The following is a 23294-nucleotide window of genomic DNA, read 5'->3' on the forward strand; positions in this document are numbered from 1 at the left end:
AGCTGTTAGCCTCGTTAGCATCCTCCTCCGGATTCATGAAGCCAAACGAGTGAAGATGAATTTAATGTCCTCTGACTGTCGGTAGTTAGTTCTGTCGGTAGTTCTGACGTAGTTCTTTCTGACGGAAGTTCTCCGGAGTTTAAAATCCTCCCTCCGGCTGATGACGTCAAATCCCCTCGGTCAACTGTCATGACTGTGACGTCACCTGTCCCCACCTGACCTGATGTCATCATCGAGAGACGGAAACGATAAAGTTTTTATTTTCTGTAATTAGAGTCACTCTGTGTCGGGTGAGGGGTTAAATAAGTTCATGGACTAATCGTCCTCGTTAAATTAAAACGATACGAAAACCGTTTCTCTCTCTGTGATATCAATTAAAGAAGATATGACCGGTCAGATATTTACTTTAATTAGGATCCGACATTTTGTTTACATAAGTTTCCTATGTGAACTAAGCAGCACGTCAGTTTTCATTAATATCTGCGATGGCGTGATCTAGAATATTTAGATTTCACCTGGTCAGAGTCATGACAGACGCTTTTATTTTGCAGATCAGACATAGAACAAGATGAATCCGTCACCACAATAAAATGAAAAACTCATTTCAGATTGCTAAATGTGCCCTCGGCTTTTATTAACAACCACATAAAATACAGTGGCGTGACAGAGACCGAGCTGCTGCTGGTTCAATCGACAGCGTCGAGCGCTGCCTCCATTCATTCAGTAATAAAAAGACATCGTCTGCGTACAGTAACACTAGCATGAGGGAAATACAGCAACAGAACAGCTGTGTGTCAGGTTTGGCTTCGCACTGTTGAGCAGATAAGAAAACAACACACACACACACACACACACAAATGACATATGACTTCTCGGGTGCATTGTAAACAACCAGTGTGACACACACACACATAAAGTTATCCCAAAGACCTACTAACGTGTGGTTTATTTCTGAGGAGACAAAACAAAAGAACCAATGTTTATAAAAAGATAAACCAACTTCCCCCTTTAGAAGTAAGAAGCACTTAAATGTACAAACTGAGAAGAGGTGGAGACACTGGTGTGGGGGGGGGGGGGGGGGAGATGCCAAACGAGTGCTGGTGTTTGTTTACAACACAAAAACGTGGCGTTTGGAGAACAAACATGAAGAAGATGCAGCTTTGACGGAGGCACGTCTAAAGATTTTAAGGCTGAAGTCCACATCTGTAAAGACCCTTCTAAAGAGAAAACATCACTATTCACAATTTAATTTTAAGTTAAGACACTTTATAACATCTGCATAGCCTGGTATAATAACGTCCCACCATTGTTTATAATAAAACATTAAAAGAAGATACTTTGACATGTTGAGCTTTAGCCCGTTGTCTTTAACGTTGTTGAGACTAACGAACAAATTAACTGGAATATTTTGATAATTTTAATAAAACACCATCAGATCAAGTGTTGTGCAGACATCAGGGCTAAAACTGAACGTTTAAAAGTATCGCAGCGTCTCCACGGACAAAAACGGACTAAAAACAAGGCTCTGATTTTAAAAATCCTGAGTTAAACAACATTGTCAGTCACACAGTCAACTGCACGACTTGAACCCCCCGTGAACGGCGGTCGTCTCTTCGGTGAGCTTTTCTTTTCTGTTGCGTTTTAACAGAGCGTCTGTGCATAGACGAGGAACTGGAGGCAGTGGAGTCGAGGTCACACACTTAAAGATTCTTGGTAAAGAAGCTCCCGCTTTGGTTTCTAAAAGTTGAGCAACCTTAGGAGGCGGCAACGTTTGTTTCATCCCTTCATAAAGTGCTCGAGTTTCCTGAGGGAGGAATTGAAGATGACACTCGGATCAGGCTGTTGTTTCTGACTCCACAGATAAAATGAAGGTCCCAAATATTTACAACCCTCCTCCGTCGCTTTGCTCCGTCTCTTCCGCTCCTCAGATGTTTTCAGCCTCTCTTTGTGGAAACTCCCTGATACTTTCCTGGGGTCCGGCCCTGGTTGGTGGTCGCCGCCGAATGCTTCGCCCCGAAGAGATGAGGTCGGCGTATCCCCGGGAGTGAGAGAAGGCGTAGGCAGAGCGACGGGAACGTCGGCCACGCTGGAATGCCGGCGGCTTTTTCTTCTCCTCCGCCAACATCTCCATCTCGTACTTCTTCCTGTTTCTGTGGACCTGGTGGATGATGGGAAAAAAAACTCAAGTTAAATTGGAGTTTTTACAGGATTCTAAATCAAAGTTTGTTCATCAAACAGTTTTACTTCGATTTGATTAAACTTAAACCTTTGTGGCTTTTAACCACGTCGGTATTCTTGACAAACATAAAAAAGTTCCAGTCATGAACATGAATAGGAAAATATAAAAGTATTTGTTTTAAATTTTGCTTTAATTTCGAATCATTCGGTGCAGACAAGGCGGGAAACTAGGTGAGAGAGTAAGGGAGCGAAGCCCCAAATGGTGCCACCGGCCGGGAATCAAACCAGTGACTCCCTGCAGGTCTCACCTTGTCTCCGACAGACGGCCAGATGGTTTTATGGAGGAACTGGATGCAGATGACGGGCAGCAGACTGATGCCCACAGTCAGGATGATGGTTAACCACAGGTAAGGCTGACGCAGGGCGTTTGATGCTACGCCTGCAAAACGTAAAATACTGACATGTCAACAGAGGAGTGAAGGTGTGGCTTAGGTTCCACTATTTATTTCTCTCAGACTGATGGTTGGATTATGGGTTTTTAAGTTGGGATCAAACTTGCAGATATGTAACTTCTGTGTGGCCGAGCTCGACCAATCAACTTGAAACTGTGATGAGGTAACTCCACCTGCTCTGAGGGGAAAAACAGACAGTTTGGATGTTGGTTGACTGACCGGTGAAGGTGAACACTGACGGGAAGATGACGTGAATCCCTGCACTGTGGCTGTCGAACGTGATGCCGAAGTAAATGGCGATGCTGCCCAGAACTGCGAAACAGTTGACGAAGGTCCAGTACGAGGTATCGAGAGACATCTGACGAAAACAAGAGGTGGAAGTCAGCGATGTGTCTTTTTGACGGACAGTATCGTGCGTCTTCTTTCTGATTAAAAGGAGAATTAAGGACGTGAACACGATGTGACTCACCTGCAGGTTGACGGTGAAAATCAGCGACGAGGCGGTGACGACGGCGAAGGACTGGTAGTCAGAGGGGGCTTCTCCGTCCTGCCCCATGGTCTGCAGGAAGGCCCCGTACGGGATGAAGAAGATGACGAGCGAGACGAAGATGCCGTGGAACAAGCTGATGAAGAAGTTCTTGTAGTTGAACATCGACCCCTGCTGGCCGGGCAGGTAGAGCTTCGGGAATTTCAGGCTGAGTTTGTCGTTAACATCCTGCAGAAGAAGAAGAAGAAGGAGGAGGAGGAGGAAGTTCTGAGTTCTGCTTTTTCTTGTATTACAATGAATTCTCAGAGTAAAAAAACAAAGAGCAAATGATTGTTTGTTTTTACCTGATCGAGAAGTCCGACGAGTAGAACGGGTAAACTGCTGTAGCACAGATTGTAGAGCGTGATGAACCAATCTTCGTAGGCGATCTGCAGACACAACAACAGATATCAGTGTCTCCAGTGGTGCGTGTAAACATGATGCATGATGGGAGCAGATATAAAACCAGATTGGGCCGTCCGAACGGCAACTGTTTTATTTATTGATAATCTCATTTCTTTTCCGATATGACAATTGCTTTGTTTTGGTCTGTTTCCTGGACCAAATCCCGTCAAATTTTCATTCTACCAACTTTTCATTCTACCAACTTTTAGATACTGAATTATGATGAATGTTTACACGCTGGACTGGACTTCTACGTCAAACACATTCATATGACGACGATGTTTACGTTACGCCGCTGACCTGAGCCGAGTATCCGCTGAAGAACGAGTACCAGAAGTGAACCAGGGTGAAGGCGAAGTTCTTGAAGAAGAAGAAACGCAGGAATTTGCACATTCGGATGTAGGACCAGCGCCCGTGCACCAGCAGGAGGCGCTCCAGGTAACGGAACTGCGCAAAAGCGTAGTCGCTGGACATGACGGCCTGCATCCCCTCCTGACCGCTGATGCCGACACCGATGTCTGCAGCTGGACGGACGATGAGCAGAGAGGTTAGAGAAGATTCATGGAACATTCAGGACAAAGGACAGATTCAGTCCTGCTCTTACTCTTGATCATGTTGACGTCGTTGGCTCCGTCTCCGATCGACAACGTCACGGCCTTCTTGTACTTCTTCACCAAACTCACCACGTTGGCTTTCTGCTTCGGCGTCACGCGACAGCAGATGACGGCTTCACACTCACAGGCCATGTCCACAAAGTCAATCTACAGACAAACACGTTCGTTATCGTTTCCATCGTATATTCAACATTTACAACACGTTCTACGTTCGGAGCTGAGTCGATCTGTACTTGTCTCATCTCTTTCTCCAAGTCGTTGTTGGGCTGTCCGTCCTGAGGGTTGCTGGGAGCCGACCGCTTTCCAAGACGACGGAGACGCAGACGGCGGCGTTTCTTCTTCTTCTCGTACAGAATCTCGTTCTAAGAAAGTGAAAAAACACAAGAGATCAGTCCGATCCACGATGTCGGCTGATGAGAACATGAGAACGAGCTTTGAAGGGACCTCACCAGCCACCCTCCGGTGATGATCAGAGCGTTCTTCCTCGGCTCGGGGAAGAAAGGCTCTGGAGTTTTCTTTTTGTTGAGACGGGAAGTTGTGGGCTGGTTCCTCCTGTTGGCCTGACGAATCGTCAGCTTCTCACTGGAAACAGAGGAATTCATAAATAACAGAGATCCTCGGACGCTGCTGAGGGTGAGGCAATTAAACCAGGAGCGGGAAGAGGCAAACTTTGGTCCTAATGCTTTTTAAAGTTTCTGTTAAAGTTGTGTCGTTCTGAATCGACTCACTTGACGTCTTCTCCGTAGTGGATCTGCATGTCGTCTGTCAGAAGTGAACAAGAATATCCGATGTTTTCTGCCGTTTCTGGAGGAAAAAGGTTAAAAACATCAGTATTTTCAGTTTTACTTTTATACAAGTAGCTCTATTGCTTCTTGTTGCATCTTGGGAATATAATTCCAGTCGGACCCTCCTCTGGTGTCGCATGTTGTCGTTACCTTTCTTATCGCCGGTCAGGACCCAGATCTTGATGTCGGCCTTGGCCAGTAAGGCGATGGTCTCAGGAACTCCTTCCTGTAGCTTGTCCTCAATGGCCGTCGCCCCAATCAACTTTAAAGTTGAAAACAAAAAAATTAATTTTCTTTGTTTTTTAAGTTCCCATTTAACGTTCAAGGCTTTTTCCTCAAAGATTTAAGTTCATTCTGTATTTTCCTCTCACCATGAGGTTGCTCTCGATTTGCTCGTACACGTGGTCGAGGGCGGCGTCTCGGTCGCTCATGGAAACCTGGGCTTCTTTGTGTTTCCTGGACCAGGCTTCATACTCTGCCGCGCTGATGTCTTTGTAACACAGGCACAGCGTCCGCAAGGTCTCGTTGGCGAAGATCTGCAACGAGAAGCACACGCACATACACGCGTGTTAACGTTTCTACACGTCTGCTGCTCCACAAACATCCTGCAGCAGTGAAACCCATCGGTCTAAATGAGGACAGAGTGAACTCACATCCAGAGCGGTCTGGCTGCTCTCCTTGTGTCTGGTGTTCGGGGAGAGTCGCTCATAAATCACCGTGTCCGCTCCTTTACAGTAGAGACGAATACGTCCATCGGGAAACTTCACTGTGAGACAGAAAGAAAGATATTTTATTGTCATTAGAGAAGTAAACTGGAAAACATTCACATTTAAGAAGCTGAAATCAGAGAAATGAGATTATTTCCACGTAAACAAAACTGGAACTGTGTGTGTGTGTGTGTGTGTGTGTGTGTGTGTGTGTGTGTGTGTGTGTGTGTGTGTGCACGATCGTTCTCTTACAGATGATGGACATGCGCTTGCGGTCGGAGTTAAAGTCGAGCAGCGCCAACATCTCGTACGTCGTCTCCTGATCCATCTCCCTGATGGTGATGGTGTCCTGGGTACGGGACAGGAACACGAAGCCAAAGTTCCTGGCGGCTGTCACCAGAGCGCCCTCGTCAGGAGACGCAGCCTGGTACACCAGCTCATCTGAGAGAGGGATGGAGGTCATTACCTGCTGATTCATTTTGAAATGAATACAACTTGCACGGTTGACTGAGTCACAGCCCGGGTCAGGTACCGTCTTTGTGCTCCACCATGACGGTGTGGCAGAGCGAGAGCAGCTTGAAGAACTCCGACGCGTCTTTGTCTTTCCCGGATCGGACGACAGCGACGAGCGAGTGATCCATGAACTGGAACTTTTTGTCAGCGAGACGATTCCAGCTCCAGTCGACCGGCTGACGAGAGACGGGACAGTCAGGTGTTATTCCTCAGCCGAGTCGTGAACTGATCAGTGTTTGTTCTGTTGTAATACATTTATTATGTGTTTGCTGCTTCTGTCTTCACCAAAATATTCCTGAAATACACATGTGGTTGAATAAATGTATATGTATTTAAACTATAAATAAATATGTGTAATATATATACTGTGTAGAAACACAATACTACTACATACTAAATACTAGTCTATAGAATATATACTACTAGTGCAATATACTAGTAATAAAATATATATGTTGTGTATGTATATTTTATGCTAAACTACTATTATATACTAGTATAGTATTACTAGTATCATTATAGTATACTATACATGTACGTAGTAAACTAGTACAGTAGCATCAGTACATGTAGTACATAGTACGACTGTGTAGTATTTGTCTCAAATAAAATAAAACCAGTTATATCAACTAAAATAATTTGTTTTCCCACAAATGAAGCTCAAACTAACTTTTAGTCGCATGTCGGTCATTTTATTGTGAAACTCTAAATCAGTGTGTTTGGTATTTTACCCGTCCTCGGTCCAGCGTCACTCCTTCCGCTGTGGTCGGAGCCCCTGAGGAGACGAGAGTGGAAAAACTTGATGAGACAAACTCTCCTGACCACAGGTCTTTGTTCTGCTCTTATCTTCATTCCACCTGCGACAGTGAAGTTTCCCCAGCAGCGTCATTAAAGGCTCATTCTGCAAGTTTCTGATAACACGGCGGCGACACACGGTAAATACACAACTCTACTTCCTGCAGCAACGCAATCTGTGTCCAAGCCTTTGTACTGCATCTTTTATCACAGGTTTAAAAGCACAACAGGGTATTTGAAATGTACAACAGGGTATTTGAAATGTACAACAGGGTATCTGAAATGTACAACAGGGTATTTGAAATGTGTAACAGTGGTTTGCACGTCAGTGTGAGAAGACGCCGGCCAGGTCAGTACCGTAACTGCGTCCGGCGATGGTGCACTTCTTGAACTGCATGACGTTCTGTGTCAGAGTTCCCGTCTTGTCGGAGAAGATGTACTCGATCTGACCGAGCTGCTCGTTCAGGGTGGTGGTTCGAGCCTGCACAGGAACCACAACGGATTTAATGAGAGTTCAGATTTTTTTTTTTTGTCTGATTACATTTCTCTCTGTATATTTTATTAATACAGGTTTTTACCTCATTACTATCATTGTTCTGTCTTTACGACTTAATTACTTGATGTATTTCCCAGATTCATCTTTTACAAAGGAGCTTCACAGCAAAGGTTTTTCACACAATGTCACAATTGTGTGAAAATAAAAATCTTCAATTTGACTAAACAGCAACTCAAGGTTCAGAATTACAGCAGCACGTCGTCGTCTCACTCGTTTGTCATGACACATTACAAAAAGCTTGTAATTGGATTTTTAATTGAAGTTATTTTGTGTAAGACGTTCTGAGACGTTCATTAAAAAAAACATTGTTATTCATGATTTGTGTGGATTTTCCTGGTTTTAACAACAATTAATTATCTGTTGTCGGTTATTTCATTATATTAACACGTCACAGAATCTTGTCGACAGTGAAAATAAAACGTGTCCTCAGTGGTGACGCACCTTAGCTGGAGTGTCCTTCTCCGAGAAATACATCTGCAGGTCCCAGTTGATGAATTTACTCTGACCCAGACGAATCACCTCCACACTGAACACAGAGCAAACACACAGCACCAGTTATTCTGACCGTGTCTCACTGGAGGCGAAGCTCCTGCTGAATCTCACAACATCTTTGTATCGTTGATTGTTGAAAACCGAGATGAGTGTTTTGTTTTTTTTAACCGACCTGACGTAAAGAGAGATGGGCACCATGGTGTTGAGGACGATGATGTAACCCCAGAAGCTGAGGAAGCCTCGGTGGGAGGCGCTCTGGTCCTTTCCGTCGTACAGGTACCACGCGTTCATGCCGATCTCCTCGTACCAGAAGCTGTGGCCGATGGCGAGACCTGCCGCAGCCAGGATCAGCAGCGCGAAGATCTACAGGGTGCAGACACACACACACACACACACACACACACGCTGAAATAAATCTTTATATTTCTTAAATGGAGATCGAGGATATAGAAATACTATGATATAAACAAATAAACAATACGAATCAATACCGACGTGTGTAACCTTAATGACACTGAACCACTGCCGGTTAACTCACTGTATAAACCATGTAGTTCATCAGCTCGTCGATCTTCGTTCTCTTGAACCTCGTCTTTCCTCCGTTCCTCATGATTTTAGTGTCGCCGCCTTCAGCGACAAACAGAACAGTGGAAACACTAATTATCTGTAGTCACATTCGGTTCCAGTGAGAAGTTAATGTTGTTTCGTTTCCACAATATTAGATGAACCAGTCGAACACGACGTCCTCAGTTGACTCGTTTCATCGACAAAGCAAAACGAACTTATTAAATATTAAAACCAAACTAAACACACACACACACACACACACACACACACACACACACACACACACACACACACACACACACACACACACACACACACACACACACACACACACACACACACACACACACACACACACACACACACACACACACACACCTGCGAAGATGACCAGGCCGTGACACTCCTCCGTGTTTCGGAGCTTGCAGCCGCGGAGCAGCATGTTGTCCAGGTCCAGTGGGTAACGCTCGCTCTGCCACAGCATCGTCCCGATGAACTTGTCCAGGCGGTTGTTCGGCTCCTCGCACTCGATCAGACCTACGACGGGGACGACAACAACACGGAGGTGGTCAAAGAGTAAGACAAGGGTTCATCCTCTGGGAAGCATGAATAAGTGGAGCTACAAGAAATTGAGTTCATGACAGTCTGTTCAAAGTGTTGACAGATAAACATCAGTATAAAACGTTCGATACGTTTTAAAGTCCTGGAGTCAAAAGCTATCGAGTTCAACACACATCTAATGCAAACACACTCAATCTTAATTCTTATCTGTGACTACAAACTTTATCAAAATGAACCTGAGATAATTCTTTTTATTTACTGGCACCGAAAGAATAAGTTCTTTATTTGTGGCGTGGATAAAAAAAACAAACATATATGTTATATTCTGACTAATAGAAAGTAATTTTTCATTTCTGAAGATAAACTTGTAGTCGTACCGTTGAACTCAGCGAGCTGACGTTCCTCCTGCAGCCTCTCATCCGTCACTCGGAGGCCCATCTTAAACTTCAGGTTGGTTTCTCTGTGAAGACCAAAACACAAAAGACTGAAACGACTCCAGAGCCACAATTTAATTCAAGTTTATAAAACCTGCATTGGACAGATTCATCAATTCATCATCAACAAAATGAGTTCACAAAGGTGAACTCGATGTTTGATCTCATTGTGAGCTGGTTCCATTAACGACAACAGAGTCCTGAGTGTTTAATTTAAAGGCGTTTCCACCTCAGAATGAACGGTGCCGGTCACAGGACGAGTTTGGCCGACGTTCCTCTTTTCAAAAGCTCTTTACACACTTACCTCTGATCAGTGTTGACTGAACACTTAATAAAACCACTGATCAAACAAAAAGATCTCCAGCTGTAGAATATCACAGCTCGAACCAGAGTGAGCAGGTTCACATGCTCCAATCACGTCACTGCCCTCAGGCTCTTTTAGGGGTTTTCTTCTATTTAACTCTTACCCGTCGAGTTCGGCCGTTTCCACGTAACACAAGCTGTTTGGGTTGGTGCTGGATAACAACAGGATGTCGGCCTGGAGACAACGAAACACGTACATGTTAATTAAGTGAAACTGATCAACACAGTAAACAACATGATTCTTTAAATTAACCTCCGCGTCTTAAATCATCGTAAAAAATGGCTGCTATGATTATTTTATCTAACTTATTAAATCTTGACATTAAAACGTCAGTGAGTCGGTTAAAGGTGCCGTCTCACAGATGCGCCCTGAATCATCGTACCGGAATAAAGTCGTTTTTCTTCAGACGGACCACATCTCCGACCTCAATGTTCCTCCACTTGGACTCTTGAAACCTGAACAAGAGAAAAACGTTTTCCCGTCGTCTCCTGAACACAAACTGAAGACTGGTTCTTACAGTACAACGTCGGCATCAGTTTTTAACGATGGGTAACTTCCTGTTTTTTTTTTAACTCGTAGCTGACAGAATATTAAACGTGTTCTAACCTGCCGTCCAGCAGGACCTCGCTCTTCCTGTTGTTGATCTCCTTGTCCATCCTATGCCGAGCCTGGGAAACAAAAATTAATGTCATCACATGAAACGTACGTTAGCTTGACTCCTCTGTAAACTTTCATACTATATTGAAATGTGTGTGTGTGTGTCTTTCCAAAGTAGAATTCTTACCAGGTCGTCCACCAGGTCTTTGATGGCGGTAATTCCCAGCACCACCACCAGAGGAACCAGCGTGGTGTACCAGGGCAGAGTGGTGATGTCTGGAATAATCTGACAGAGAAACAAACAGGATGGTTTTTGATCATCTGTGTTTTTCTGTGGACGAGAACTTTGGTCGTGCACGTTTCTCTTGGTACCTGCAGGATGAGCAGAGCCAGGAAGTAGAGGTTGGCAGCTCGCTTGAACTGCTCGTACAGGTTCAGGGGCAGGAAGGTGAAGAAGTTGTACTTGTACGTCTTGATCGCGTTTCCCTGCAAGAGAAACACGCGGCGGCGGAAATGATTAGCACGACGTCGGCTACTCCTGCCCGCTGGTGTTCCTGGGAGCAGAGGATTGTTTTCACCGCCGTCTGTGTGCATGTGTATGAAGTAATTAAAAATGACACATGCACAAAGTACACTCTTACAGAGGGGGGAGGGGCACTGTCTGCTTAGAGATAATAAAAAACTAAATCTGCAGAAAAAACAAGGACGAGCAATTTGAGCTTTTCTCTCAATCATTGCAGGACTCTCACATAAATGTACAGTTCAAGTTGCTCTAATAATCTGGCTTCAGTTCCACTTGCTCTCACGGTGTCTAATGTTGGTGAGATACATGTCGGCCTCACGGGACGATCGGGTTTCAGAAAACACAAAAGCTCCAGAAACAAAACGAACAGTGATCCCTTCACGGGCTGAGGCCCCCCGGAGAGTTTGAGCACTGGAGCGGTGAGCTGAAGCTTCAGGTCACAGAGAACTTCACATTAACTCCACAGGCAGGACAGACAAACATAAAAACTTCCACTGACTCAAATAAAACTCTCGTCATACAACAGCAGAACTGCAGCGTTGACAGGTGGCAGCATATTTAAACACGACCTTTCGGCAGCTCAGGGAGCCCTGATGGAAATGACTCAGCAGAAAGAGTGACGTCACAGGGAAACGTCTCAAATGTTATAACTCACTTTTCTTCTGAGGAAATGTTCAACATTAAACTTTAATCCGGCCGAATCCCTCAAAGACGTGGACGGGTCTATTTCACCTACTTTAGGATTTATTAACCTTCGGACACAGAAGACCACCGACATTTTTAAAGCATGTTTATATTTCAGTGTTAAACGATTATCTAATCATCTCTAAGGTGAGTTTTAAATTGTGAATATAAAAAATCGTGCAGGTTGATTGATTTAGAGATGAAATTTGATCTAACGATGATGAACAGTCGAACTCTTAGTTCTTGTTCACGGTGCGTCCGCTGTGCTCGGGTGCTCAGGGTTTGGTCAACAAGAGTCTTGATCAAGTTTTTCTTGTTGCGACTGATACGATGAACAATCAGCACATTTCTTATTTTAACCACCGACGCACAGCGTTGGAGAAACTCATGAATCTGCCTCAGCTGAACACCATAGTATGTTTTTTTTTTTTTTTTCCAAGTGAACTTACAGAGTATTTGCTTTTCTTGATGCACAGGAAAACTTTTTTCTGGAACTCCGGCAGGTGGTGGTAAGGTCGATCGTTGGCTTTCACCTTCCAACTCATCTCTGAAAAACAAAGGCTCCGTTCTTAACACAGGGTTTCCTACACACAAGAGTAATTGTTCTTTAGTTTACCTCAGAGCGTGATAATTCATATTTTCTATCTCTTCTGGTGGAACTACGTTTGTTCCCTTTGTGCTGAGCTGTGCACCCCAGGTGTTTCCCTCTACACAGTACAAAGCAGATATATCCATCCTCTCATCCAGATCTGAGATTTGTACCGACTCACCGCTCGGTTTAACTTCTACCGGAGGCTGCGGGACTCTTGGCGCTTCTTCGGTTTCTTCTTCTTCGGAGCTAATGTCTAATTCGTCGTCCGTCTCGTCGTCACTGTACGGCATGACCTCATCGTCAGGCCCCAGGGACCCCTGGGAGTCCACACGCCGCCGACTCATCTTAGCACCTCAGGTTTCTCTGAGAAAGACAAAATACACGCGTGATGTTAATCTCATGAAGCACACGACACGTTGGTTTGGACAGAGTCTTCAATCTTCAGAGATACATGTCACATCTACATCACGGTCTCCTCCGTGTCCCCGTGAGGAGGAAACCTGTCCTGTTTGTGAAATTCTGCTGAAAGACTAAACCTATTTGCATAATAACACAACACACTAACGTGTCGCTACATTCAAACTCTGTCCGACTAAAGTTTTAGCTCAACATGAGTGAGAATCCCTGTGACGCACCAGAACACACCAGTCAAATGAGATTCAAACTGTTAAATAATCACGTCTCCCCAGTGATGTAATGAACATGATGTCTCATGGGAAATCCGGCTAACCGCTCCTGGTTAGTTGCTGGTGTTTGAGTTGGCATTTCCCCGTCAGCTTAATGTTTAATGACTTGGAGTCAATTAGCAGCTGATAAGGTTTTTTTTTTTTTTTAGTTCAGCTTCCAAGAACATTCACACCTCAAACTGCACCGAAGAGGAAAAGAATAAAAACTCAAGAGCCAGACAGCAGATCTACACTTTACCAGAGGGGAAGCATAAAGTCTGGAAAGATATTTCAATGTGAGGAATTTATATTAACTAAACGTTTGTCCTGTGGACGTCGACCACAACACGTCATGTTGCTTTGTGTGTCTGTGGTCATGTGTCAGACACACCCATGTTCCGCCCTCACAACCTTAATCCATATTCGCAGTAAACTTTAAATCATTGGCTCATTATGCTGCTTTCCTGCACGATCTCTGGTGGTACTTCTCCGTTACGTCAAGCTTTTAGAAGACGAAGACAAATACTGAGGATCATTTGACCACGGACAGTGTTTGCGGAGGGATGTCCGCAGCAGTGTGACTGGGTTAAACGTTTTAAGGAACTGTGGCTTGACTGAACGAGCTCTGGGTGATCACACAAGTCTGCACATGAAGGCTCAGTGAGGAGGGGGAGGGAAAGAATGAGAGAGAGAGAGAGAGAGAGAGAGAGAGAGAAATAAACGACAATAAATCAACTCTCAGCAGGTTTTTTAAATAAAAATCAAACTGCCTTTCTTCAGTTAAAAACCAAAAACGACTTGTGTGTTTCTGGTTTGCACGTCCGTGTCTTTAATTCAGACACAATCAACCTCCAAACTTCAAAAACATCAATAGTCGTGTCGAAGACTCGAACATCAGGTTTCTTCCTCCTCTGAGTCTTTTGAGCTACGCTGCTATCATCCGACAGTAGGACAAAGTACCCCACCTAAAAAAAAAAAAAAAAAAGACTAAATATAACATCAGCTGAGTCACAGCAGCATCCGTTCACACTCTCCTTCAGAAACTCGACGTCACTGAAGGTATGCCCGGAACGCCAGGCAGACTAAAAATACATCCAGCGTGTAAAGGGCATAAGATTAACAAGAAAAACAAGACATTTAATCATGTGAGGTTTAGTCCGAATACTTTAATGTGTATTATAGTAATAATATGTGTATTTAATGTGCTCATTCCTCTATGTGCCAGTTTAGTTCCTGTTCCTGCAGTTAAACCTCAGTTTGGACGTTTTTAAATACTTTTCACCACATTCAAAAAATGTGTTTGTATTTGTCACATACTGGATCCAAAAACACAAAAGTCCCTTCAGGTAATGTGATCCGACTCCGGAGACGAGAAGCCACGAAGCTGAACTGATAGGAGGGGTTAAATACAGGAAGCTCGTTGTGTTGAAGTAAATTAATAAGTTAGTTTGAAAACACGATTGTGCAACACTTCCCCAGACGTGCACGGCGCCTGTAAACAGCCTCATTTAAAAAAACAACTGCAAATGTTTCACCCCTGAGGGCGCTCGCCGCTCTGCCGCTGACCAATCACAGGCTCAGCTGCGGTGGCGGCAGCAGGGCAGCGAGGTTCGCCCATCCCGGAGAACAGGTTTTAATGCCTGGGCGTCGCTCTGGCAACAACAATGAGCGGGGGCAGGGGGAGGGGCTCAGGCAGTGGCACAGAGGAGAACATACCTGAGCGACGGCAGTGAAACCTGAGAGGAGGGAGGAGGTTCAGCTCTCAGAGAGGAGACGAGGCCTCCGGGAAAAACTAAAACTAAAGAAAGTCTTATATTTCTCCTCCTCGTGCGGATCGAAGCGTCACTCAAATCAAGAATTATATCTGTAATATTGTTAACTTTGTAATATTACTATATTATTATACACTTCAGGAGGCTAAAAGTAAAAAAGAAAAACTTTAATGAAACAGACTCAACATAAAATATCACAACATATCACCCACACGCTCTCAAAACACACGTGTGCTTTATTTATCTTCTATAAAAATATAAATAAATATATATACACACCTTTATAATAATAACTCTATTTGTATAGCATTTTTTTAGAGGTTGGCCGATATGAGCCGTTCCCAGAGACATCAGCAGCAGTTTGCCGTGGAGCTAATATATATTATTAATATATATATTAAACTTTATGGTCGAACTGTAAAATATCCGCCTCAATTAGAATTATCTTTATCTTAAGGATTTGATAACAACATCATCAGAGTCATTAGCAGCTGTTTCAACACACAGAACAATATTTATATATATATATATAGATTTTAAAATCTTTGAACCAAATTTCTCGTGTGAGCTGCGTACAGAGATCAAACATGTGAATGTCAGTTGACTTGATTTAAATATTTCTCAGGATGAGAATCGGAGGAAATATTGAAAGTATTTGTGTGTGTGGCCGAGTTCCCAGGTCGGGCGAGACCAGATCTGCAGCACCTGAGGGAACGTGTTGGAGCCGACGTCTGTGACGAACAGGAAGAAGATAAAAGAACAGTGGGGGTCTGTTCTCTACTGGATTTAATAAAGTGAAACTGAAAATGATCTGCCACGCTCCTGCTGAGCTTAATCCTCATTTCAGTCCTGTTGCCTGTCACATAATTCGTTATTTTATTCCACAACAGAATATGTTGCTTTAATGTTAATTACTTCAGGAACGTTTTAACTTCTAGAAATCTTTGCATGAACTCGGGCAGATGAACCGAGCGGCCAAGTACATGTTTAATATCCAACTTCAATTCCTTATTCAGTGAAGTCTGTTTTGTCCATTGGCTCCAAAGCTTTGAGTAAAAACACATTTAGCAAATTATTTCTACTTAAAATGTTCATTTCTTGTGTTTTACTGGGGAAGTAAGAGATTTTAATGATATTTAAAAAAAAATAAGACAAATGACTCAGGTAGTAATGTTTACTCTTCGCTCAAGAGTCAAACAACGAGGTCAGGGACCAATCACATTGCAGCCGAGGCCAGTGCCACTCAGGCCCCGCCCCCTGGGAACACTTCCCCTCGTATTTCCTGTTCGTTCAGTTTCCAACAACAACATCGATGATGTTGATCTTGGGATGATCCTGACTTTCAAGAGGGATTTGTGATTTACAGACAAAACAATTGATCTGAAGTATTTCTCTCAGACACCAGCTGCTACCGCAACATGTCACCCCACACTGCCACAGCCCCCGAGCAAGGCACCTCCTGCACATTGGTTAGAGGTTCATGCAGGATTTGGTGCAGACTTTCTCCAGAGTTTGTCTTTTAGACGTGAATAAGAGCGAGAGCTTCTCCGCTCAGACACGTTCACGACAACACAGAGATCTCGGCAGCAGTGAGACGCCACATTAATTCAGTTTCTGACGTCTCTGGACATCTTCATCGGTGTCTTCTAGAAACGCCATCAACACGCCCCCACTCACTCTCACGGCAACATGCAAAACAAAACCGATGCAACCGAAGACGTGACGACGCCTTTCAGACAGGAAATCAACCATATCGTCCGTATGGAAAACACTGCGAAGATTTAAAACAGCCGCAGCGACGCCTTCACCTCAGCTCAACCTTCCCTCCATCGACCGCCGAGGTCACGATTCAAATTCTCCGTCAGTGTTCTCAAGGTCGACCATTTCCATGAGGAGGCAGACATTTCCCTAAGCAAAGGACTCAGACATTTTGTCTGCAGAAGAAGAGATTCTCTGCTTGTTTATGGAAAAACATGGAGTTCTGTTCGATGCTTGTGTTCAGACACAACAACCAGCGGAGAGGGTGTGTCTGAGAATCCACACGGGTTTATCTGATCGGAGATATCCATCAATCATCAATCAAAAAACTTCTGGATTGCCCCCTGGTGGCTGGCTGCTGTATTATAGATCATTAAACCCACCCTCTCCATGTTAGCAGATGGGACAAGGACTAAACCAAAAAAAAAAAAAGTAGGGATAAGGCAAAATAATTTGGGATAAATTTGGTTTCGATTTGTTATTTATGACGAAACGAGAGAAATATATGTTTTAAATTGGAGGATTAAAGAAGATTAAAGATTCATTCATGTTGAAGAACTTGCACCATGAACACATTCGTAAACTCCGGTCAAACTGCGTCAACCATTTTCTTTCTGGTGACATTTAAATGATTTCCACTCAGTGAAGAGGTTAAGGTCGAAGTTACTGCAGAAGTATTTCAGCTGGAGGAGGCGATCACGCCGAGACACTCGTCATCACTTCATGTAGCCAGTTTATTAGGTACAGCTGGTTCAACAACACAGTTTAATGCAGCGGCCCGGCAATTAATCCCACAGCTTCACTCCAGTTAACGAGCCGTTGATTTAACTCGATGATCATAATGGAGGCTAAAGCCTTTTACTACTGATCTGAATTAACTCAGAGGTGTTTACTGTTTCGTCCACCTTCACTTTTCTATGAGACAAACTAGTTCTTCAGTTTCATCATATTTAGTGTCTTTGCTGTTTTATTCCCTCTGCAGGTTCGTCTACAACACAGAAGAGTGGAACCCTCAACACTACGACTTTACTTGAACAGATTATTAGACAGAAACTCACAGGATCCTTTCAGACTCTTGGATTAGAAAACAGTGTTAACGTCCTGATCAGAATTCTCACAATGTACAAATTAAATAAAAAGGTTGAGGCCATGAATTCAAGAATGAAAATGAGAGGAGAGGTGAGTCTTGGAGCAGCTCAGGTGAAACTCAGATCCTCCTCCAGGTGTTTTTTTTTTTTTTAACTCATTTAAATGCTGATATTTTCTCATCCTCTGCGAGTCCCTCAAAGTCTGAGACCCTTTAAACACTTCGTTCTCAAGCTGAAGACATTTTGAGGGACTTTCGAGCATTTCCTCCTCAAACCTGTCACCGGAGAGAAACGAGCAGAGAAGTATTTCAAGACGTTTTCATCGAGATGTCAGAACATTTGAAAAGGACAGATTATGAAAGAGGAGGTGAGCAGCTCTGGTGAAACTCAGATCCTGCTCCAGGTGTGTTCAGGTTAAGTCTCTCTCTCTTTCTTTCTTTCTTTCTTTCTCTCTCTCTCTGTCTCTCTCTCTCTCTCAGGTTCACCTGGATAATTAACGTTTCTTACCTGACGTATGTTTCGGTTTTTCTCGAAGAAGGAGAAGAAGAGTCCTGGTTGTCAGTCGGTGTTCGGGAGCTGGCTCACCGCACCATGTTGTCTTTCTCCTTCCTGCTTTCAGACGATTCTCCAGCGGCTCCCCCGCCCTCCTTCCCCCGCTGCCTCAGCTGCTATGCCCCGTTGGAAACCTGCCGGACCGGTCCGACTCCTCCGACTCCTCTGACTCCTCCCGACGCTTCACGCGTCTGTAACGAGCCCGTTTAAAAACAACGCGACATCCGGGAAGGCTGCGACTGCGGAAGTCCGCGCGGAGGTGCGCTGGTCACGTGACGCGCAGGTACAGGTAGGTAATTGAATGCTTGATGAAGTCACGTGATCGTTTACTGAAAACTCATTTATTTGAGATGTATGTATGAAATTATAAATACACGTTGCTATGACACCACAACTTGAAACTTAAAGATATAACATGAATGAAGTCCACACGTCATTAAACAGGATACTTTACAGGTGGATTTTCTTTTCTTTTACTTAAAACGTGGATGCATTGTTTTATTTCATTTATTGATAGGTTTATTTATGGATTTCATTCTATGTTACTCGTGGACATTTCTGTGGATGGATTCTTTTATTGTATTCATGGATGGATTTGGGGGTTTTATGTTATTTATGGAAATGTTTATTCATTGGTTTTATTTTATTGATGGATTTTATGTTGTTCATGGATTTGGGATTATGGGCTGGTGGATTTTATTTTATAGAAATGGTGATTTAATTGTTTTCCCCTTCATCCTCCAGAGGGGGCGCTCAAGTGCGTGGGAGCATCTGTACTGCGGGAACCGAACGACAAAGAAAAATGAAGCCCCGCCTTTTCCGGTTGAGCGTGGACCAATCAGGAGTGGACTTCCTGCTGCAGCTGCAGTGTGGCTCAGAAGCTAACCTGCTAACACGCTGACAGGAAGCTAAAAACACAACACGAGTTATTTACCTCTTTGCTCTGCGTCTCGTCCTGATCGTCGCCGGCCACACTGCTCCCACCACCGCCGCTCACTCCACCATGGTCGGCGTGAAAGTGATCGGGAGCGACCCGGACTTCCAGCCGGAGCTAGCGGCCGCCGGCTCCAGGCTCGCCGTGGTGAAGTTCACAATGGCCGGGTAAGCTCGCTCCCCCGCTCCGGGGCCGCGCTGTTCACCGTGTGTTTACCTCACCCGTCCTCTGTGTGTCAGAAGTCCGTGAAACACCCGGAGCTCATCGCCTGGATGTTCGGCGGCGCTGACACGGGTCCAGTTCTCCGACAGGAGTGGCTCAGGGAAGCTAGCTTAGCATGCTAGCGTTAGCCGTGTCGCTTACAATGACTTAGCAGTATTACAGTAACTTCGCTGCTCAGAGACTCAACGCTGCCCTGGATTCACCAGACTGTTCACATTCATACGTTTTATAAGGTGAACGCTAAATGAACATGTTTAACGTTCAATCACTCGTAGAATCACAATATGGCCAAAAAATGATATCGAGATACAAATGATCGTATCAGACGATATCGATAATTATCGCGATGAATTCTTTTCTTATGAAGACAGATTGTTTGAGTGACGATCGTTGTTTATGATAAAAACACCAAATCATTTTACAAACCTGAGGTCCGTCAATGAAGTGTTACACATCCTCACGTGGACTATACCATGTTCTACATTGAACCTTTATGTTCTTCATTCAAATTATATTGTGGTTATTATTGATATAGTTTCATAGTAAATTACAGTTAGAAGTATGAAGTGGCTCCTGGTTAGTCTCTGAAGTCTGAGACATCATTACAAAGTTATTTGGTATATGGTTAAATCACATCATTGAATCGAAGTAATCAATATTAGCTCTCGTCAGATTTATTGTATCTGCAAACACATCAGCTGATAAGTAACATGATTGGAACAGAAACGTCTGAGGGGCTGAGGAACAATGTATTCTTGATATATACTCAGAGAGCTCTGGCAACTTATATTTCTAACAGAACATCCCACTCAGTCTACGTCAGTGTCGATAAAACAACAACAAAAAAACTATGGTTTAAAACCACGACTGTAAAAATCAGTATTGTTGACTAGGAATAGTAATTTTCATGTAATAACTGAATTTTAAAATAATAGTTTGGATATTTTCAGGTAATAAAATTGACAGTATGGATATGGTTGGATTTTTGGTTTTGTCAATTTCTTCAACGTACTTCTTGAGGAACCAGAGCAGATCACTAACACCCTGTCCTTCGCCTCCTCAGGTGTCGGCCCTGTGTCACAATAGCTCCAGCTTTCAACATGCTGAGTAACAAGTATCCACAGGTCGTCTTCCTTGAAGTAGATGTTCACGTGTGTCAGGTAAGTCTCAACTGCTATGGCCTCTAATTAGGGTCAATAACATTATGAGCCTTCACAAATAAATCCAGGGGAGGTTGCATACACATAAAATAAATCTGATCACATATATCAAGTACAAATTGTAACCCTGTGGTTACACCTTTATCTGATCGGATAGTGACAACCCAATCACAAACCAGAGGAAAGTTTTTTCTCTTACTGTCACCGCCACCTCAGGTCCTAAAAGGTGTAGTAGATTCTCAAGATGGACGACGACAGACTCAGCAGGGTTTGCGTGCATACAGATCACATCAAACATTTACTACTATGTTCTACAGCATCAGCATTTAACCCCCCCTGGGTCATATCACATATGTCCATGTTGAAATTCTACTGCATCTTTCAGGAGGAGATGAAGGCAGATATATCATGACTTTGGATAAACACACGCAACGGATAGATAATATGGATGTGATCCTCACTTCACAGAACTGTTTGTCTTTCTCTCAGGCGACAGCAGCAGCCAACAACATCTCCGCCACACCAACATTCTTGTTCTTCAGGAACCGGGTGCGGGTGGATCAGTATCAGGGGGCGGACGCCGCAGGTCTGGAGGAGAAAATAAAACAGCACACGGAGAATGACCCGGGAAACAGCGAGGACTCTGACATTCCAAAGGGATATGTGAGTGTCTGTTGCAGGGTTTTGGACACGAATCAGGCAACTGCTTCAAATGGCAGTGTGTGAATATTGAATAAAGATCCTGAAGTTGCGTTTGTCTCGTCTGTTTGTCTGCTTTATTTTCAGATGGACCTCATGCCTTTTGTCAACAAAGCCGGCTGCGAGTGCCTGAACGAGAGTGACGACTGCGGCTTTGATAACTGCTTAATCAAAGACTCCTCCTACCTGGAGTCTGACTGTGATGAACAGGTACGTTTTGTTTGCTGTCACAATATTTGCTCAGAAATGTTACGATGTTACTCTATGATAAGTAGAATTTTAAATATAACCCGAACCTTGTGGGAATATAATTTCTCTATTATGTTTTGTTTCTATTTTTCGTAGTTGCTAATAACTATTGCCTTCAACCAACCTGTGAAGCTCTTCTCCATGAAGCTACTGTCCTCAGACTTTGGTGAGTTTTATTCTGCATCCATAACTAATCTGAAGTTCCTCTCTGAAAACCAACATCGTTTTCTCCCCTGTCTCATTTATCCCCCCCTCCGTCTCTCCATCAGCCCAAGCCCCTAAGGTGGTGAAGGTGTTCATCAATCTCCCTCGGTCGATGAGTTTCGACGACGCAGAGCGGAGTGAAGCCACTCAGGCTCTGGAGCTGTCAGAGGAAGACTACAAAGAGGAGGGGTTGATTCCCCTGCGCTACGTCAAGTTTCAGAACGTACAGAGCGTCACGGTAAAGACCTGACAGTTGTCATCATTTCATGATTTGCAGACCAACATGCACCTTCTCTGAGTTCAAATCAACTTTCTTAATTCCTGATAAAAGTGACGTGGCACCTCTCCTGGATCTCCCCTCATGAAGAATCAAGTTAATGTATTGTCAATGTTTGAAATGCATTCCTTAGTTGTCCAATTTCGTAACATCGGTAGGAAGTGTCACAAAAACCATCGGGTTCTCGAAATGTGGTCCTGAAACTAGTATTGCAGGATTTTCCTACATCAGCAGGACCAAACCCGACAAGAACCTGAATATCATTTTAAAATCATCGGCCCGACAGGCTTGGGTCAGGTATCTTCACTCAAATACGGAGGCATGATTTTTCAGACCCATCAGTGGGGTAGTTTCTGTCATATGTCATGGTGCCATTATTAAAAACCCACAGGTGAACTGGTTGTTTATTGACAGTGTTTGTTTGTTTTTTGTCTTTTCTTTACCAGATGTTTGTCAAGTCAAACCAAGGAGACGAGGAGACGACAAAAATCAACTACCTGACATTCATAGGCACCCCAGTACAGGCCACCAACATGAGTGATTTCAAAAGGGTACGGAGCAGCACGTGTGAGTTTGTGTTCACTGTTTGTGAGTGTGTTGTACTCACTGACGATTTATTTTGGGTCGTTGTAGGTCGTGGGGAAGAAAGGAGAGAGTCACTGAACAGGAGGATGAAGAGGAAGAGACGAGGAGGCTACAGATACATGATCCAAGAACTTTCATTCTGCCAAAGCCACCACACACTCTGCCGACAGACACACACTCAGCCTCCAGCTGTCCTCCTCGTGCTCTGAATGAATTCTCCGTCTGTGGCGTCTACAAACCATTTGTATTGTAATTCTGATGAAAATCACTGTAAATAAAACACAAACCTTTTTCAAAGGCATGTGCGTCAGTTCTGCTCTTTGTGGCGGCGGCGAAATGTGAGTTTCTGATGAGCATATCAACAACAGAGGAAACAAAGATTCATCTTGATGTATTTCAATCTACCACAATTTCCTATTTTACTGCACGTGGCTGTTTTTTCATCAGCTAATATTAGTGAATAAAATCAGTCTACTAGAAAGTGCTTTAAAAAGTATCACACACTGACTGTTACTTCAAATGTGCTGTACTTTAGGCTTTTCAATTCAAAAATCAGTCTACAACAGAAGTGACAGTGGTCAATGCTCTCCACACTGATCAGATATTCAGTTTAAACTTGTGTGCTGCACCTAAAGCTGATAAAAGCCGTCACTGTATCAAGGTGAGTGTGTGCATGTCCTGATTGAAATGTTGCTCCAAACATAGGACTAAATATATTAAAATATCATGTAACAATTGAGTAATAATAATTAAATTAATGCTTATTTCATTTTCGACTTGTGCG

The 23294-nt window shown here is 43.7% G+C and overlaps 2 protein-coding genes across 2 annotated transcripts; one reads left to right on the forward strand and one right to left on the reverse strand.

Moving 5' to 3' along the window:
- Positions 1–602: 602 nt before the first annotated feature.
- Positions 603–18347, reverse strand: atp8b1 (ATPase phospholipid transporting 8B1). Its single transcript, XM_069513654.1, has 30 exons — positions 18136–18347; positions 12524–12708; positions 12203–12300; positions 10919–11032; positions 10734–10832; positions 10556–10617; positions 10332–10404; positions 10053–10123; positions 9529–9611; positions 8969–9127; positions 8562–8650; positions 8196–8386; positions 7973–8057; positions 7333–7456; positions 6912–6955; positions 6200–6356; positions 5920–6108; positions 5614–5726; positions 5332–5496; positions 5111–5222; positions 4904–4979; positions 4625–4757; positions 4409–4537; positions 4166–4322; positions 3862–4085; positions 3462–3545; positions 3100–3345; positions 2850–2988; positions 2487–2617; positions 603–2158 (listed from the first exon to the last, which is right to left on the reverse strand). Exons 2-30 carry the CDS (start codon positions 12687–12689, stop codon positions 1925–1927), a joined length of 3747 nt encoding a protein of 1248 aa, XP_069369755.1. The 5' UTR covers positions 12690–12708; positions 18136–18347; the 3' UTR covers positions 603–1924.
- Positions 18348–18992: 645 nt separating this feature from the next.
- Positions 18993–22811, forward strand: txnl1 (thioredoxin-like 1). Its single transcript, XM_020105351.2, has 8 exons — positions 18993–19281; positions 20400–20496; positions 20986–21159; positions 21283–21405; positions 21541–21610; positions 21714–21886; positions 22372–22476; positions 22559–22811. The coding sequence occupies exons 1-8, from the start codon at positions 19184–19186 to the stop codon at positions 22586–22588; spliced, it is 870 nt and encodes a 289-aa protein (XP_019960910.1). The 5' UTR covers positions 18993–19183; the 3' UTR covers positions 22589–22811.
- Positions 22812–23294: the final 483 nt, after the last annotated feature.

Source organism: Paralichthys olivaceus, chromosome 18 (genome assembly GCF_024713975.1).
Source record: "Paralichthys olivaceus isolate ysfri-2021 chromosome 18, ASM2471397v2, whole genome shotgun sequence".
Classification (NCBI taxonomy): Eukaryota; Metazoa; Chordata; class Actinopteri; order Pleuronectiformes; family Paralichthyidae; genus Paralichthys; species Paralichthys olivaceus.